The sequence below is a fragment of the Apodemus sylvaticus genome, chromosome 6 (assembly GCF_947179515.1).
Source record: "Apodemus sylvaticus chromosome 6, mApoSyl1.1, whole genome shotgun sequence".
Classification (NCBI taxonomy): domain Eukaryota; kingdom Metazoa; phylum Chordata; class Mammalia; order Rodentia; family Muridae; genus Apodemus; species Apodemus sylvaticus.
Window position 1 is genome coordinate 50,342,136 of NC_067477.1, and position 17,794 is coordinate 50,359,929.

Sequence of the window (17,794 nt, forward strand, 5' to 3'; positions counted from 1 at the left end):
GGTGCCCCATCCTCCTAGGTCTTTCCACCACCTCAGAATTAAATAAGTGACAGTTTCTACAATCCGAATCTCTTATGAAGGAAAGAGAAGGGATGGGACGGCTGCAGCAAGGAAGAAGTAAACAAAGAGTGAGGCCCTCAGTGCCTGCCAAGGCAGCTCACCAACTCGAGATAGACTGCACAGGCGAAGGTCTCACACAGGCAGGGGAGTTAATAAAATGCAATAATAGGAGAAACTCATATGCATTCATCTTAACTGTGTCCTCAAACTTGGCACCACTGTGCATAAAAGCATGCTTATAAGGTTGAAGTGAGGCACCAGCGAGGAAGATATCTCTCACCGCTGACTTATCTGATAATAAGCCTTATCTGATAATCTGACTTATCTGATAATAAGCCTCAGCAGGTTTTGGGGAAAGAACGACTGGCTAGAGGAGATAAAAGAAAGAGGAACATGAACAGAAGAACCCATGGAAAAGCACATCACGGTGGTCTTAAAGCTCTCACCACGGAATGTAGGTTGATGGCATGGCTGTAACTCTGGGCTGTAAAACACAGCTATAGTTAACTAATACAGTGGTTAGACCTCCGGGGCAAGCCTTTCTCTGAGTTGTAGCTGAGTAACTACTTCCCCTTGATGCTGGCAAAGAAATGGGCCAGAGTGTTCCAAACTGGAGCACCCAATACGGCCAAGGGCAGAAGAGGGCGCTGTGCCAGGCTCCCTTCCTCTGTCTGGCTAGAGGAGCACTGCCTGCGGTCCTGCCAATTTTATGACAAAAACAAACAAACCTGATTTCCATAAAAAGTCATCAGAAAGATACCAAGTAATGAAAACAGAACACCAATAGCTTATGCTCTAAGATCAAGAATTGACAAATGGGACCTCATAAAACTACAAAGTTTCTGTAAGGCAAAGGACACTGTCAAAAGGACAAAACGTCAACCAACAGATTGGGAAAGGATCTTCACCAACCCTAAATCCGACAGAGAGCTAATATCTAATATATACAAAGAACTCAAGAAAGTAGAACCCAGAGAACCAAATAACCCCATTAAAAAGTGGGGTACAAAGCTAAACAAAGAATTTTCACATGAAGAACTTCGGAGAGCTGAGAAACACCTTAAGAAATGTTCAACATCATTAATCATTAGGGAAATGCAAATCAAAACAACCCTGAGATTTCACCTCACACCAGTCAGAATGGCTAAGGTCAAGAACTCAGGAGACAACAGGTGTTGGCAAGGATGTGGAGAAAGAGGAACACTCCTCCACTGCTGGTGGGATTGCAAGATGGTGCAACCACTTTGGAAATCAGTCTGGCAGTTCCTCAGAAAACTGGGCATGACACTTCCTGAGGACCCTGTTATACCACTCCTGGGCATATATCCAGAGGATTCTTCAGCATGCAATAAGGACACATGCTCCACTATGTTCATAGCAGCCCTATTTGTAGTAGCCAGAAGCTGGAAAGAACCCAGGTGTCCCTCAGCGGAGGAATGGATACAAAAAAATGTGGTATATTTACACAATGGAGTACTATTCAGCCATTAGAAACAATGAATTCATGAAATTCTTAGACAAATGGATGGAACTGGAGAACATCATACTAAGTGAGGTAACCCCGTCTCAAAAGATCAATCATGGTATGCACTCACTGATAAGTGGATATTAGCCTAGAAACTTTGAATACCCAAGACATAATTCACAAATTAAATGATGTCCAAAAAGAATGGAGGAGTGGCCCCTGGTTCTGGAAAGACTCAGTGCAAGAGTATAGGGGAATTCCAGAACAGGGAAGTGGGAAGGGGTAGATGGAGGAATAGGGGGAGAGAAGAGGGCTTATGGGACTTGCGGGGAGTAGGGACCCAGAAAAGGGGAAATCATTTGAAATGTAAATAAAAAAATATATCAATTAAAAAAAACTATTTAAAAAAAAAAAGAAAACAGTAGTATCGGACTTTTATCTTTATCAAGTATGGCTAGAAATAAGACACTGCAGTGACAGGAATTCTTCACCTGAAATTGTCCTTTGAAAATATTTACTCCGGAGAGCAGCGCCTTGGAGGTCCTGTGGATCAGTGTCTTGCTTCAGCAGTCTTTGGGCGGAACAGACCCAGGGCCTCTTACTTTAGCTTCCAGCCGCCTTGCAAGTTTCTCCAGTTCCTCCAGGACCTTGTCCTGCGGCTCCTAGGACCAGCCAGCACCGTCTTCAGCCCTGACCTCTCAGATTCATCAGAATGATTCCACCAAAGAGGAAGCTGCCATGAACCGCCTGGTCAGCTTGCACCTGCGGGCCTCCTACACCTACCTCTCTCTGGGCTTCTTTTTTGAGCGGGATGACCTGGCTTTGGAGGGCGTAAGTCACTTCTTCGGTGAATTGGCCGAGGAGAAGGGTGAGGGCACCGAGCATCTCCTCAAGTTGCAGAACGATCGCGGGCGTGGGTGGAGGGAGGAACACACTCTGCCAGGCTATGCAGAAGCCATCTTAAGATAAATGGGGTAAGACCCAGGAGGCCACGGAAGCTGCCCTGGCCCTGGAGAGGAGCCTGAGCCAGGCCCTCTCGGATCTGCCCGCCCAGACCCTCGTCTCTGTGACTTCTTAGAAAGCCACTTCCCGGATGAGGAGGTGACGCTCATCAAGAAGATGGGCGACCACCTGACCCACCTCCATAGGCTGGCAGGGCCACAACCAGCCTGGACTGGTGTGCCTCAGGCATCTCTGGGAGAGTATCTCTCCGAGTAGCTCACTCTCAAGCATGACTAAGAGGGCTCTGTGTATTCTAAGGGCCCCCCTTCTTCTGCTCTGCACCAGTCTGCCTGAGGACCCCCACCTGAAGGAACCCCTCAAATTTGCCACCAGGCAGCTTTGTAACTGCTCTGGAGCCTCTCCCAAATCTGGACCAAGTAAAAATAAAGCCTTTGGAAATAGCAAAAAAAAAGAAAAAAAAAGAAAGAAAGAGGGGGGGGAGGAGGGAAGGAAGGAAGGAGGGAGGGAGGGAGAGAGAGAGAGAGAGAGAGAGAGAGAGAGAGAGAGAGAGAGAGAGAGAGAGAGAGAGAGAGAGAGAGAGAGATTTACTCAGGGCTAGAAAGCTGTCTCAGTGGTTAAGAACACAAACTATCCTTGAAAAGGATCTGGTTTCTATTCTCAACACCCATGTCAGGTGACTCACAACTGCCTATAATTCCAACTCCAGGAGAACAGAAATCCTCTCCTGGCCTCAGTGGGCACAAGCCCATACACAGTTATACACATACACAAAATTAAAAATTAAAAAATACTTAAAAAAAGATTTACTTCCCACACTGCTTTGTGCCACCCAGAGGGAGACCATTTGACTTCCACTGAGGAAAAGTAACAGTTCAAAACTCTTAACTGATGCTGCCTATGAATAACGCCTTCCTCTCCAAATAGCTGGGAAATAAGAGAACATATTTTATGATTGAGTTGTAAATCTTGGCATAAAATATTGTGCCAATGGACTCACTACCCACTAATCCTTACATTGTTGTGGTGGTCTGAATAATAAAACTTTGTTGAAGCAAAGTGTCTCTCTCTCTCTCTCTCTCTCTCTCTCTCTCTCTCTCACACACACACACACACACACACACACAGACACACACACACGTAACTAAAACAAACAAAGAAACCAACAAATAAAGTGGTTGATTCTGAAGAACCAGACACAGGGATAGAGAGATGCATGGGGAAATAGCTAGCAGCCTTTTATTGTGGTAATAGTTTATCACAGTGTGACTGTTAAAACTGCATGTCTTACATTGATTAAGGCCTTTAAAACTTCTCTCTCTCTCTCTCTCTCTCTCTCTCTCTCTCTCTCTCTCTCTCTCTCCTTAAATAGCAAAGAGGCAAGAGGAGAGATTATTGAGCAACTACATTTTCCGCTATAGAAAGGACATCATCAGATGTTCAGGCAACACGGTAAAGACTCACTGTTGCTCATTTGTCTTGGCTTTCTGTTTTGTATAATTTACAGTGTCAGGATCGGATCCCAGGCCTTGCCTGTGCTAGGCGAGTGCTGCACCACTGGAACTATGTCCTTGGGCCTTGGCTTTCTCAGAGTTTTTCTGTGTAGTCAACCCTCGACTTAAACTCATGAGTCTCCCGCCCTAGCCTTCATAGTGCTGGAATAAAAGGTGCTCCTGCCCAGAGCCCCCAGATCGTCCTTCTTTAAACTGGAACATTGCTGTGTGCAAATAGCACCGTTTGCTCAGTTTTCATGAAACCAACTGTTATTAAAGTTATCCTAACAGTATTAGTGTTTAAAATTGCAAGCTCTATATACATGGAGGGAGAGAGGTTTTCACTACTGTAATATATTCCTGAGAAGCCCAACTTAATGAAGGGAAGGTTTGTTTGATCTCAGAGGACCACGGTTATGTGGCTTCTCCTGTTTCTGAGCTTTCAACACAGAGGAAGGAGTGTGGCTGAGGAAAGTCTTCTACATCACAGCCCCAGAAGGCAAAGAAAAGTTATGGGAAGAAGGCATGGGGACCCAGCCACACCATTCAATAGCACATCCCCAGAAATCCACTTCCTCCAAGCGGGCCTCACTTTCCACAGCCCCAGCCCCTCCAAATCCTCCATACAAAGCTGGACTCCATCAGTGTTAACAACCAAGATTAAGAAGTTGGGGCCTCCAAATCCAAATCGGGTATGATGGTAGGAAAAAACTATTGACCAACGAGGAGATCTGAGCACTCTTATTTATAGGACAGGGACTGGGTTGTGCTTTTTGAAGGTTAAGTAGGCAGAGATCAAGGGAGATAGAACAAAACAGGAGCCAGTAAAGAAATGTTTATTATCTTTCAAAGTATGTAATCTATAGCTTCATTACAAACTTTTTATGTGAAGTTGGTTACTTAAACATGGAATTATCCTATTCTTTGATATATCCAGATATCAAACATGACTTTCTGATATGCTGTGGGTATGAAGAAATATGAAAAACATTACAAGGAAGTGTAATACATACACATACCAGTGAGAGCATTCATACACACATACACTCATGCACACATACATATACACACATGCACACACATACATACACATATGCACACACATGCACACCTATATACACATGAACATGCATACACACATGCACATACATGCAAACACATACACACATGCACATACATACATGTATGTATATATACGCACACTCAAAGACATAGGCACACACACACGCGCATGCACACACAAACACACACACATGCACACGTGCGTGCACGCACACATACACATGCACACACGCATGCACACAATGCACACTCCTTTTTCTTAGTAAGATGCTCCTGCTGAGGACTGTACAATGAATGAAGAGCATGAGCTTGCTTTGTATCAGCACAGTAATTAAGACTTCCACAGAGAATTCAGTAAGAAAAATTATTAAATAAATGATTCAGAACCAGGGTTAGTGAGATGGATCAGTTGGAGGCATGCCTGCTTGGAATGTGCTGCCCAGGCCCCGTCCTCAACACTACACAGACTCTCCTGGTGGCCTGCACTTGTAATGCTAGGGCTTGGGAGGGGCAGACTGGAACATTAGAGGTCCAGAGTCATCCTCTACTACATAGTGATTCCTGAGGCCAGCCTGCAATACCTGACACCCTGTCACAAGAGCAAATAAGCAATAGCTAAATACATAACTAAATAAAGATCCACAGAGTAAATATTTTCTCCTTCTAGGAACATTAAATCTCAGTGAACCTCTTCACATTCTCCCCATTTTGGCAAGGCATTCAAGGCTCGAAGCATGTTCCACTTTGTGAAGTTTTGTTAGTGTCTAGGATGCATTACTTAAGGTCTGTGCACGACCTTACTGGAGTCCACAAATAAGTTTTTGGTACGCAGCCTTTGGGATGCTCTGTGGGAACAATGCCTCGGTCAGCTGGCTGGCTCCAGAGTGAGGCAGAGCCCTGTGTTGGCTGAGGGCCGGGCTTTCTAATGCTATCACTCTGCTAGTCATTGTACAGAATCTAGGAGGTAACTGTGGCTCTTACATTTGGACAGGAAAATGTGAAGCGAGAAATAAAACATCTACGAAACCTTGAAAGTGAAAAGAACAAAAAACATTTTGAAATTCTAAAGAACTTAGAAAATGAAATCTATGTAAATGACCAAAAGATGCACCTTCTCATCCTGGAAAATCAAAAATTAAGAGAAGTAAGTCCAAGAGAACTTCTTGTTTACTAACAGTCCTGATTGATCACGGGGACCAGCAGTATGCATGTGAGAGAAGAGGAGAATGACTCTTGCAATGAGCTTTAGAAAGTTCCAGTCTTTCATATCCTTCCAGACACTTGCACAACTTCCCCTACAAGAGTACCACGAGCGTCTAACACTAGAGGTCAGCCTGGCCCAGATTCAAACATTGCCCTGAAGAATGATGTGTCTGTATACAGGTTTCCATTCAACTTCATGGCTGCGAGGTCCATCCTGCAGTGTCAGTTATGATCCTTTATTTTGTGTGATATTCCACCATATGACTATACTTACTTAGTGCTATTAGTGGGGTTTTAGAGAATTTCCTTTGGCTATAAATAGCCAGCCCTGTTCCTAAGCCCATTCAAGTATAATTGTTTTGGTAGACAGACAAATTTCTGTTGAGTATAGATCCTAACTGGACTTGCAAAGTCTCTGGGTATTAATTAATTACACTACATAAGAGTAAGACCATTACCAAAATTCTTTGGTCAAATTATATAAGTTTTATTTTCTGTCAGATAGGGTTATCTCTCCCTAGAGCAGGGTTTTAGAAATAGCATCAAACACATGAGAAGGTAGGGTTTACATGGTTTTCTGTCAGACAGGGCCTATCTCCCTAAAGCAATGCCTTCAAGAGTTGGGGGATTTCTAGAGGAATTTTGGTCACATAAGAACATAGCTGAAAACAATTGAAGATTATTTGGCAGATCATCTTACCTTATCAGGGTTTGTTCAAGGTGGGAGTCAAACTCCTTAAAGCATGTCAAATTTCTGAAACAGGTTAAAGCAGCCAATTTGAATTTAACAGAATACAGAAATGGACTTATTCTGACCTTAGAACAAAAGAGCTTCCGTCTTTGAGATGGAGTCAGACTGGTCCCTCACAAGGTATGCATCTTCTGCACCAGTGCAGAGTGTCATGCTCACAAAGGCAGTGCATTGAATGCCCCTCCCACAAGCAGTGTACAAGAACTCTGACAGTCACAAACTCACCTATGTCAATTTCACACTAAGGAATGAAAACACAGACTTCCTCTTAGATTAGTTTGACTAAAAGCAAGCCCAAATTTGCATTTTCTACTTTTTCTCCAATATCTTCCATCTGTGTATAGCCTGTTTCTAATCTATTGTGTGTGTCTGATATATCCCTGTTGCCCATCTGGTCTGTGGCTGGCCTATCTCTAATAAAGAGCTTACTCTATATTTATTGAACAGCACAGAAAACACATTATGAGAAAGAGATGAAGAATTATTTACAGAAATCTTCAAGAGAATTTTACAAGAGAAGTGGCTGCTTTGTTGACCCCAACTGGCCCAGATCAGCAGTCAAAATCTCCAACAGATGTCATCAACCTATATCCACATGTCGCTTCTGATATTTATGAGATATCTGTTTGGCTATTTTTAACCTGTTGGCTATTTTCAGAAAACGATTCCCACAATACACACATATACACAAATATTGATCCAGGTCAAGGCCATGGAAGAGTACACAGCGCAAGATTAAAGCTATGAATTTACTCTGGGCTGTAAAAAAGCTGATTGTGTGGAAAGCCCAAGGCACAAAAAAGGTGCTTGCATTGTTCTCCTAAAGGCAGGTTAAACTGAAGCAGGCTGAGTTCCCAGCAGGACAGCAGATTAAGAATCTGGTCTCAAGGTTTATTATTAATATGGCCTGAAAAAAGGTTAGTCTCCTTGGCATCGGGAGAGACTTTCAGAAAATCTATCACTGCACTCATCCCACCGTCTCTTTCAGTTCATCCATTGTGGTGGATGTGTGCACAGGTGTCCCACAGATCTGCATCCCTCGACGATTAAAGAAATACCTAGTCATGTACTGTTGGGCACTTGGATATCCTCATTTGCAAAATTTGTATTCAAGCTTTCTTTGTCTGGTTAAAAAAAAATTAAGTTGTCTATACCATAAATTCCACAGAAAATGTTTGTTCATTTAACACATAAAGTTACAACCTCAGTTTATGAACATTAATTTTAGGGCTTATATCTCAAAAGAGTAAGGCCAGCCTGTTTATACTTAAGATTTATTCACCTAATGTTTTAGAACGATGTGTTCAATAATTAAATCCATACTGACTTTAATGACTGGATCTGTTGAATCCAACAGTTTTGATTAAAACATAATTTCTGTATTTCATAATCTATGGCTAGACAGTATAATATTCCCTTGTTTGAAAGATGTGAGTTAGAGTCTGTCACTCATTGGATATGCTGCCCTTAGTGTCTCACAGGGTGAATGATGCTTCTTTGTAAACTGAGAGTTTAAAGGAAATGTATCTTTAAGGACCTCTCCACAACCGGAAAAACCCCTAGAAGTTAGGGTCTGCATCAAAGCCCCAAGAGTTGTGAGACTGAGTTTCATTCAGTGCTCATAATAATTTCGAAATTCAGATAATATACTATGTATCTTTTCAGAGAAAAGACTCTGGTTTTGTTTGTCTCAAAAATTGTTAATAGCTAGCTACAAGGGGAAAAAAATCTTTCAGTAGGAGCCTGATAGGAGAAGTAACCTGGACACTGACTTATCCAATGTCATCAAGGAAACCCCTTCACCTCTCTGTGTGATTTATTCTGTCTGTAAGTGTCAAGGGTTAGCCCACCAACCTCACATGCTTTGTTTGTAAGGGCTAAAACAGCAGCTGATATTTTTCTGAAGGATGCATATACTCTGAAGAGTTTTGTCCCCTACCTGCCTCCGTAACCCCTATCCATGCAACACATCATGCTGCCAGCCTTTGACACAAACTTGGGAGGAATTTTATCCATCTATTGAAGTGTCCCATTAGCCTCTTCTTGTGGAGAGACAATATCTAACTTTTACTAAAAGGATGAGAATTTTTATTGCTACATCTTTGCACAAGGAATACTTGTGGATAGGAAGCCTTTGGGCAGAAGATCTTTTAACCTCTTACTGTGTCGAGTCATATTCCAAACACCGTGTCTATTGGCTGCTGAAAGAGTAAGAAAGCAGGACCCTTTGTCTCCTTCCCTTGAACGGACATAGTCACAGTAGAGAAGTCTGTGGCATCTCAAAGCATCAGTATACATTGATGAAGAACTGCATAGACATTTCTCTAACTCTGCTCAGAGAGCAGGTGCTGAACAGTCACATCCCTTTCCTTTCCAGTATCTTGCCTACCTGAAGAAACAAACCCAAGAATATGTCTCAAAACAAGTAGTGACCGTACAGAACTCAGGTGACCTCTCTTGGCAACTGATAGCTCAGCACTGTAAGTAATGTGTCAGTCTTCCCATACAATTCCTTGTTCAAATCAGTTTTATTAATTTGCATATAACAAGATGCATCTGTCTTAAGGTCAATGAATTTTGAGGACAATACATACTCTGGTGGCCACTGCCACCACAGTGAAGTGTGGAACATCTTCATCGTGGCATCTAACGATAGTGCCATAGTTTAAGTCTGCAATGCCTTTCACAGGCCCCTGTTTTGAGTTTGTGGTCTTATTGGAGGGTTGTAGAACCTTTGGGAGGTGAGACCCCGGCTGATGAAAGTGGGTCCTTCGGAACAGGCTGTAAAGGTTATAACCATCCCTGATCCCATCCTGAATTCTCTGCTTCCTGTGCTACCTCTCTACCACACAATCCCTTCACCACAGACAGCTGTTCCATTGCATCACAGCAAACCAAGAGTCGCTGAAGCTGTCGGCCCACATTGCGCCCTTCCTTGAGTTCCTCTTGTTCAGGTATTTACTGCCACCTGGCCCTTTCCAGTTAATCTTTCATCCTTCCTCCAGTCTCTGGAAGCCACCCAGATGACTTCAAACACTAATAATTAAACAAAAAGAAATGACCGCAGTATGTAAACTTCTCCTGCTGGCTTTTTTGACCCTACAAAATGGATTTTTAGGAGTCCTTCATGAAGCCAGGTGTGGGTGATCACACCTATAATCCCCATACTTGGAAGGATGAAACAGAGGGGTTGGTGAGAGGTAAAAAAAAAAACAGTCTGGACTACAAAGTAGGTTCCATGTCAGCCGGGGCTAGAGTTGTAACCTGTCTCAAAACATCACCTCACACACACACACACACACACATACACACACACACACACACAGAGAGAGAGAGAGAGAGAGAGAGAGAGAGAGAGAGAGACAGCTTTACCTCAGTGCTTTCTTGAGGCACACACTGCTTTCCCTCTGGCATAGTGCAGTGGTATGGGCCACACACACACAACTTGTGTTCAGCAGCTGAAGGACATTTGCCTCATTCTTCATATATCACAGGTAAAGCAACCACATTGCTTTGGAAACATTTTTCTGGAGTTTTAAATTATTTCTTAGGCAATACATAAAATGGGATGGCTGGGCTGGGTAGTTAGTGTCTGGGTACCTTCTAAGAAACTGCTACTTTGCCATCTCACTGTTCAAATTTCTCATCCAATTAGTGATGTGGAAGAGATCCTGCTGCTCTAGATCCTCACCAACACTTGAAAATTTGGGACAGTAAAAGCATTAACATCTAGCCATGTGCATTAGTATAGGATGGAATGGTATTGTGGGTTTTGTCTGCCTTTTCCTGCAATGACCATCAGGTCATGTGGTTCTTGGCTGTCTGAAAATGATCCTTTTTGAACCGTCTTGAACCAATGAAGTATTTTGGCATAATAAATATCTCAAAGTGAACCTGAATAGATGGTATAGTAGGTAAGAGCACTTGCTGCTTTTTCAGATGACTGGAGGTCAGTTTCTAGCACCCATGTCAGGAAGTTTGAAGCTACCTGTAACTCTAGCTGTAAGGGATACCTTCTCTTTGCTTCCTTGGGTATCTGTACATACATGTGGCTTTCACTTATACATACATACATACACACATAAAAATTATATATATATAGATAGATATAGATAGAAGAGATAGAGAGATAGAGATTGATAGAGATAGAGAGATAGAGATTGATAGATATAGAGATAAAGAGATAGATATCCCCTGACAAATATCACAAAGTTAGCAGCTTAGGGCAAAGAGTTTTCTTTTTTTTATTGATATATTTTTTATTTACATTTCAAATTATTTCCCCTTTTCTGGGTCCCCACTCCCTGCAAGTTCCATAAGCCCTCTTCCCTCCCCCTGTTCCTCCATCTACCCCTTCCCGCTTCCCTGTTCTGGAATTCCCCTATACTCTTGCACTGAGTCAAAGAGTTTTCTTGACTCATGAACTGGTGATGTGATTGGAGCTCGGATACAGCCTGACTATTCCATGGAACTTTCTGTCTGAGAGCCTGGATTCTCCAAATGCCCACCTGTTCCTATGTCTGGAGTTGATGTGGCTCTCAGATGTGCCTCAGGGAAACTGTTGGCCAGAACACAGCCTCATGGGCTCCATGCATAACTGCTGGGACCCAAAGAAAGCATCCCAGGAGAACAGTGGATGCTCATGACCTAGCCTTGGAAGTCAGAGTATTACTCCCACATGACTCTTGGGTTAACACAACTGTTGTAGAACGAGGAGGGGATGCTGTCGGCACCAGGATGCAAGAGGCCTGAATAAGCCGGTGCTGAGAGGAGCCGCCCTTGGAATTGTGGTCTGCTAAGTCCACTCTAGTTTCTGACTCATTGCCTCAGGCTTCTAGTGCTCTTGTCACTGAGCTAAGGGCTTGGTGTGTTCTGGAATGTAGTTCTCTTTCTATCTGAGGTTTGACTTAACTTAGGGTCTTTATATTAGTGTTTTGTCATAAGGTCAAGATGAAGTAGAATTTCTCTGCCTGCCTGCCTGCCTGCCTGCCTGTCTGTCTGTCTGTTTATCTGTGTGTGTGTATGTGTGTATTTGTGTGTGTGTGTGTGTGTGTGTGTGTGTGAGAGAGAGAGAGAGAGAGAGAGAGAGAGAGAGAGAGAGAGTTTGTGTCATTCTGGAAGTAGAAAGTAGAAACTTAGAAAACTAATTTAAAACTTTTAATTATTAAAATACTAATATTGTTTTAGTAACTATTGCATTTGCATATTTCAGCACAGTATTCAGATCTGCTGGCAGAATTTCAGATCCTAATTAAGGTGAGGGTTCTTTCTGCATTGTTTTGCATAGCATGTCTTCAAAAGAATCCATCTACCACTTAAAAGTGTGTGTGAGTGTGTGTATGTGTGTGTGTATGTGTGTGTGTGTGTGTGTGTGTGTGTGTGTATGGTGTATGGTGTATGTAACTGGTGCGTGCTCATAGTATGTACATATGGACAGAATTGTTAAAATGCAGAAGGACGCCAGGGTGGTGTTCCTATCACATCTGTTGTGCCAAGCTTTACCATGAGATCCACCTTTCAGAAACTCTTCCTCCCGCACTGCTCAGTGTCTCCCGCACTGCTCAGTCTCAGTGGCAGTCTCTCCCTCCACCCTTCCCTGCTTCTGCCTCCTCCCTCTTTTCTTTCCTTCTTTGTCTTTGCAAGCTCTCACACAACACATCTGGTTTCCAGGCTGCGCTATGAGCTCTAGGCTCGCTCTCTTTTACCAGATGTTCGTCCCCTCCATCCCTCCTCACTGTAGGTAGGAGAGGAATCAGGTAGTTGGCTCTGAATCCTGCCTCTTCATAGTCCTTAAAGTTACTTTGTATGACTAATAACAACTTTTCATACATAACATTACTTCTGGAAACAATCCACTCAGAATGTTACTCATTTCGTTGTAATTTGTGTCTGCACACCCCAAATGTTGTCCCTTTAAGGAACTGGTTGACGCTGGAGAAGACACTTTGCAAGAAATTAAGTCTCTGGTATCAAAGCTGCAGTACAGGGATGAGAAGATTGAGTCCATTAGCTCCTGGCTACTTGAGGGAATCGGAAGGCTGCGTCGTCTTATGGAAGAGGAGTCACCCAGCCTTAGTAAAGTGGACCTTCAGGAGCTCGGTAACTAGCGTTTCGGGCCACCTTCTATAGCTAGTGACATCAAAATAAGGGGGTGCTCAGGGACTGGTCATCAAAGGAAGGAAAAGAGCAGTGCTCTGTGGTGCTGGGCCTTCCACCAAACACTCTTCTCTCTTTGGGTCAAGTTTGTCAAAACAGCATGTCAATTCTTCCTTTCACTTGAGAAAATCTTCAAGAGAACTAAATTTTTTTTTATGATTTAAAAAAGAAATTAGATAATTTTTTTTTAGATGGGATCGTACTACGGAGTCTAGTGTGGTGGTAACTCAGAATCTTCCTGCCTGGACCCCCTGAGTGCTGGGTTTATAGGCGTGAGCCACCACACTCGATTCAGAAACATTCTTTGTTGAAACAAAACAAAACAAAATGAAACAAAACCATGTGGTGCAGGTACATACATGCAGGCAAACACTCATGAACATAAAGTAAAACCAAAATAAACCATTTAAACTAAACAAAAACAAAGCAAGCTATTCCATTTAGAGCCAATAAAATGTCACCATCAGCAAGCATTTACTGACCTCCTATGCGGTGCCAAGCTCTAAGATACCTGGATTACCACAGGGAATGAGATGCACCCTGTTCAAACGGGATCCACAGCCCCGTACAGTTTGGTGGCTCCTCCTCTGACGAGAGCCAGACAGTGTCTTGGATGCTGCAGCACTGAAGTCTCTGTAGCTGCTGGGTGGATCTGTCCGCTATTGCAGAATTACCAGCCCATTAGGCTATAACTTGCCCGCTGCCAATATCGTAGGAGGCAGAAATCTGGAATCTGAAATGTGTACTAATTCCTGCATACGCCACGAGCAGGGCATAAGAAGTGTGGGTGAATTAAGTGGCAGCTGAGTTAAGGAGTCGGGAGTCAGGGGCTCTGAGGAGCAAGCGGGAAGCTGGGCTGCCCACTAGAGGCAGGTCGCTGGCTTGGCATAGCTCTCTGCCCTGCTCAGCTCCCGGGGCACGGGGCAGAATGTGGGCCTGGAAGCCAGGGACTGTGTGAGACTGTGCTCCTGCTGTTCACGCCTTTCTCACTTTTTCTGGCTGTAAAGTTAGAGAGACAGCAAATGGCAGTTATAAAACATCAAACCCGTACTGACTGTTCATCGGGTGTCTGGAATCTCCCACTGTCCCAGGAAAGTGAGTACCACTTGGCCCTTGAATTACTCCACCACCTTACAGCCATAGAGTCTCTGACTCCATTCTGAATTGCATTCATTTCTCTAGAAGCCCTGGACTATTTCCAGTTCTGCAGCCCTCTGCTGCCCACTGTTGGACATAACGTGTCAGTACAGTCCTTCAGGTCCTGTCCTCCTCCACACCCATTACACTAGCCTAGCTTCATTACTGTGCTGCCTGACCCTGGGGGAGAGAAGAGCTGGTTAGAATTAACGGATCTCTTTTCCTGGAGATATAGGGGCGGAGACAAAGCTCTCTTATCGAATGCTTAAAGCACAGAGAACTGTCAGAGACAGGTGCAGACGGGAGCCACCCAAGATCCCCCAGTACAATAGAAAAGAAGAATGAGGAGGTTTTCAGAACTAAGTGCCAAAACTCACCTGAAAACTGTCAATTAGCTTTGTAGCTCTTCTGTTTTATAAGTAGAAATGCATATATATCTAAATCAAACAGTAACAGTACAGATTACTTTTAAATTATTAAAAAATGTTTTGGGCCAAAGGGAAGGCTCATTAGGTAAAGGTCCTTAGCCACAGAGCCTGACAGTTACCTGTGTCCAATTCCTGAGACCTATATATACCCTATATGTGCTCCCCAAGCTCTGTATGCATGGTGGCACGTGTGCTATACTCACTGGCCCCCAGGCATGTGCAGGAACACACACACACAAATACACACACTCACACACATACACACTCACACATACTAACATGCACACATGCTGGTGCGCATACACACACTCACATACTCACACACACACACACACACACACACACAGGGTGATTACAACTTTTTAAAGAACTTTTTTTCATAATTTTTCCTTCATTTCAAGTCAGAATGAAAACAAATTTAAATATACTCACAGTCCCTTTCTTGTATTTATTTGTATTTTTAAATCAGCATTCAAAATAGCAGGCTCCTGTATGCCATTTCCATACATAACTAGTTTCGGCTGAACCTCCATACTCAAATGCTCCTCTCTCCCATCTCCAAGACCTGCCCCCATGTGAGCCCTTCTCCCCTGCTCACCTGTCTGTATGGGGTGCAATCATTTCCACCTTCACATTACGTGTGTTTGTTCTCCCAGTTCCCTCCTATGCGGCCTCTCTCTCCACCTTCTACGGGTCCCTTTCTAGTTTCCTGTCATCTCTTCACACCCACTCCTCATGAAATGCACATTTAGAAAGCTGCGAGGACAGGATCTGCCCAGAAGAGGCCGTCAAGTCGCATTTGACTTTCCGAGCCTGTGGCCCCACTTACTATCTCCACTGTCACTCATTTTCCTGAAAATCTTACAACATCTTTCATTATGGCAGAATACGATTCGACTGTATACACGTCCCACGTTTTTATTACCCATTCGTAGATAAACGTCTAGTCTGATTCCATTCCTTGCTCTTGTGAATACGGCAGCAATAAGTGCAGATGTGTGCATATCTCTGTGGTAGGATATGGAACAGTATACCTGAGTCATATTGCAGTTCTGTTTTTAAACACACATATTAGCCATTTGCATTTAAGAACTATCTGCTCAGTTAAAATTCCAACTCTCTTGAGCATTCAGTTACACATGGGTGTTATATATTGGCCAAATAATACATTTCTTGCAGAAGACCTTTGTAGATCATAGCATGTTTTAAAGATTTTATAAAACCAATTCTTAGCCTGGTCAAAGTTGCCTTTTCATTTTATGATGGAAAAGTGACTCTACTATTACGCCAATTTTTAATCATTTAATTCTGAAAAAATAACCTACTTTTATAGTTACAGCAGAATTAACATTGCAGAGAGAAAAGTAACATGAAATAATTTGTTGAGTAATTGCCGAAAGGTATCTTGAAAACTCCACTGTGCAGGCCCTGCCCCAGGAGGCTCAGGCAGTCTGGAACCAGAGGCTCAAGATCACCCAGGCTATGTGACAAGACTGTCTTGGGAAAGCCAAGCCTAACCAAACCAAACCAGAAATGTCCCTTGGAAAAAACTAAGCTCTAGATAGGGAAGACCTTTAGGCCAGTGGTTCTCAACCTTCCCCATGGAGGTTGGAAGAAAAACATCTACCTTGAGGCTGCATCCTAGAGCAGCTTATCATGAGTATCCTGGGGTGAGCATCCTAGAACAGCTTAGGGGTGTCCTGGGGTGAGCATCCTAGAGCAGCTTAGGGGTGTCCTGGGGTGAGCATCCTAGAGCAGCTTAGGTGTATCCTGGGGTGAGATCAGGCATGCATTGTTTTTTTAAATTTCTACATGGCTCCAGTGAGTAGCCAAGTCCTTTAAACTCATAGTTTGTGATAAATATGTTGTTAAACTCATCACAAGAAATCCAAGTTAAGAGAATATTTTACCTTTCAAATTATTCAGGTCTGAATAGCAAATTACTCTAGCCCATAGCAGTGCCAAAGTTGCAATGTGGCACGAAGACCTCAGACAAGATGAACACTGAGCTAGGATGACAGCCATTTTGCAAACTTTATCATCTGTCTATCTATCTATCTATCTATCCATCATCCATCCATCCATCCATCCACCCACCCACCCACCCACCCATCCATCCATCCATCTATCTATAGCATTGGATGCCCTGAAGCTTGTTCTATAGACCAAGGCTAGCCTCGAACTCACAGATCCACCTGCCTCTGCCTCCTGATTTGCATATTTTTTAATAAACGCATTTGATCAAACTTCATAACATGAACAATTAGTGTGGCTATACTGATAACTTTGTTTCCATAAAGCAGATTGTCAATCGCCGATACTGAGTATCCCTAACAATCTCTGCTTTTGCAGAATTGTAATCTTTTTATTTTTATGACTTCTCTTATGCATACATTTTTGCTAGAACAGGTCATAGGAAGGGAACTGTCAAAACAGTTTCAAATGCAGTGGGCCCTGAGGAGGCGCGTCAGACATGCCACCTCCCATGGACGGATTCTCAGAACAACTCAGTATTTTAATATTCATTAATAACCACAAAACCCATTTTTTTTCTTACAGGAAAGAAGCAAAAGAATAAAAAAGTACTTCGTTTTTCCCCATCCATTCATGCTAGGAGAGATAGGAACTGCAAACTGTTAAAGAAACAACCAGGAAGCCCAAAGAAGCACAGGCCATGTGAGTGCTCTTAGGTTGTGCTTTGTGGTATAATAGAAGTTTTCAGAGTTTGCCATGCGCAGATGTGGGGACTAACCTTTCAAATCAGATGGATACACATAGCCAGATTTTTAGGCTGAGGGCCTTTGTTTGTCTACATAGCTATGACATGCATCTCTGAAAGCCTTCAGAATATGAACATGACAGCTTACCCATCCAAATTCAGCCACAGGAACCTTGGTCTATATACCTTGTTTTAAGAAATGGAATATGAGGGCTGGAGAGATAGCTCAGTGGTTAAGAGCACTAACTGCTCTTCCAGAGGTCCTGAGTTCAATTCCCAGCAAACACATCGTGGCTCACAACCATCTGGAATGGGATCCAATGCCCTCTTCTGGTGTGTCTGAAGACAGCTACAGTGTGC

General features: G+C 43.2%; 1 protein-coding gene and 1 pseudogene across 1 annotated transcript in view; both read left to right on the forward strand.

Moving 5' to 3' along the window:
- Window positions 1–17,794, forward strand: part of Ccdc175 (coiled-coil domain containing 175) — an 84,316-nt gene that overhangs the window by 65,935 nt on the left and 587 nt on the right. Inside the window, exons 15-20 of the mRNA XM_052186723.1 lie at window positions 3,858–3,937; window positions 6,032–6,184; window positions 9,372–9,474; window positions 12,207–12,250; window positions 12,913–13,093; window positions 17,275–17,391. Coding sequence (XP_052042683.1) covers window positions 3,858–3,937; window positions 6,032–6,184; window positions 9,372–9,474; window positions 12,207–12,250; window positions 12,913–13,093; window positions 17,275–17,391 — 678 coding nt within the window. The remainder of the gene's footprint in view (window positions 1–3,857; window positions 3,938–6,031; window positions 6,185–9,371; window positions 9,475–12,206; window positions 12,251–12,912; window positions 13,094–17,274; window positions 17,392–17,794) is intronic.
- LOC127687732 (ferritin light chain 1-like) lies at window positions 470–2,764 on the forward strand (annotated as a pseudogene).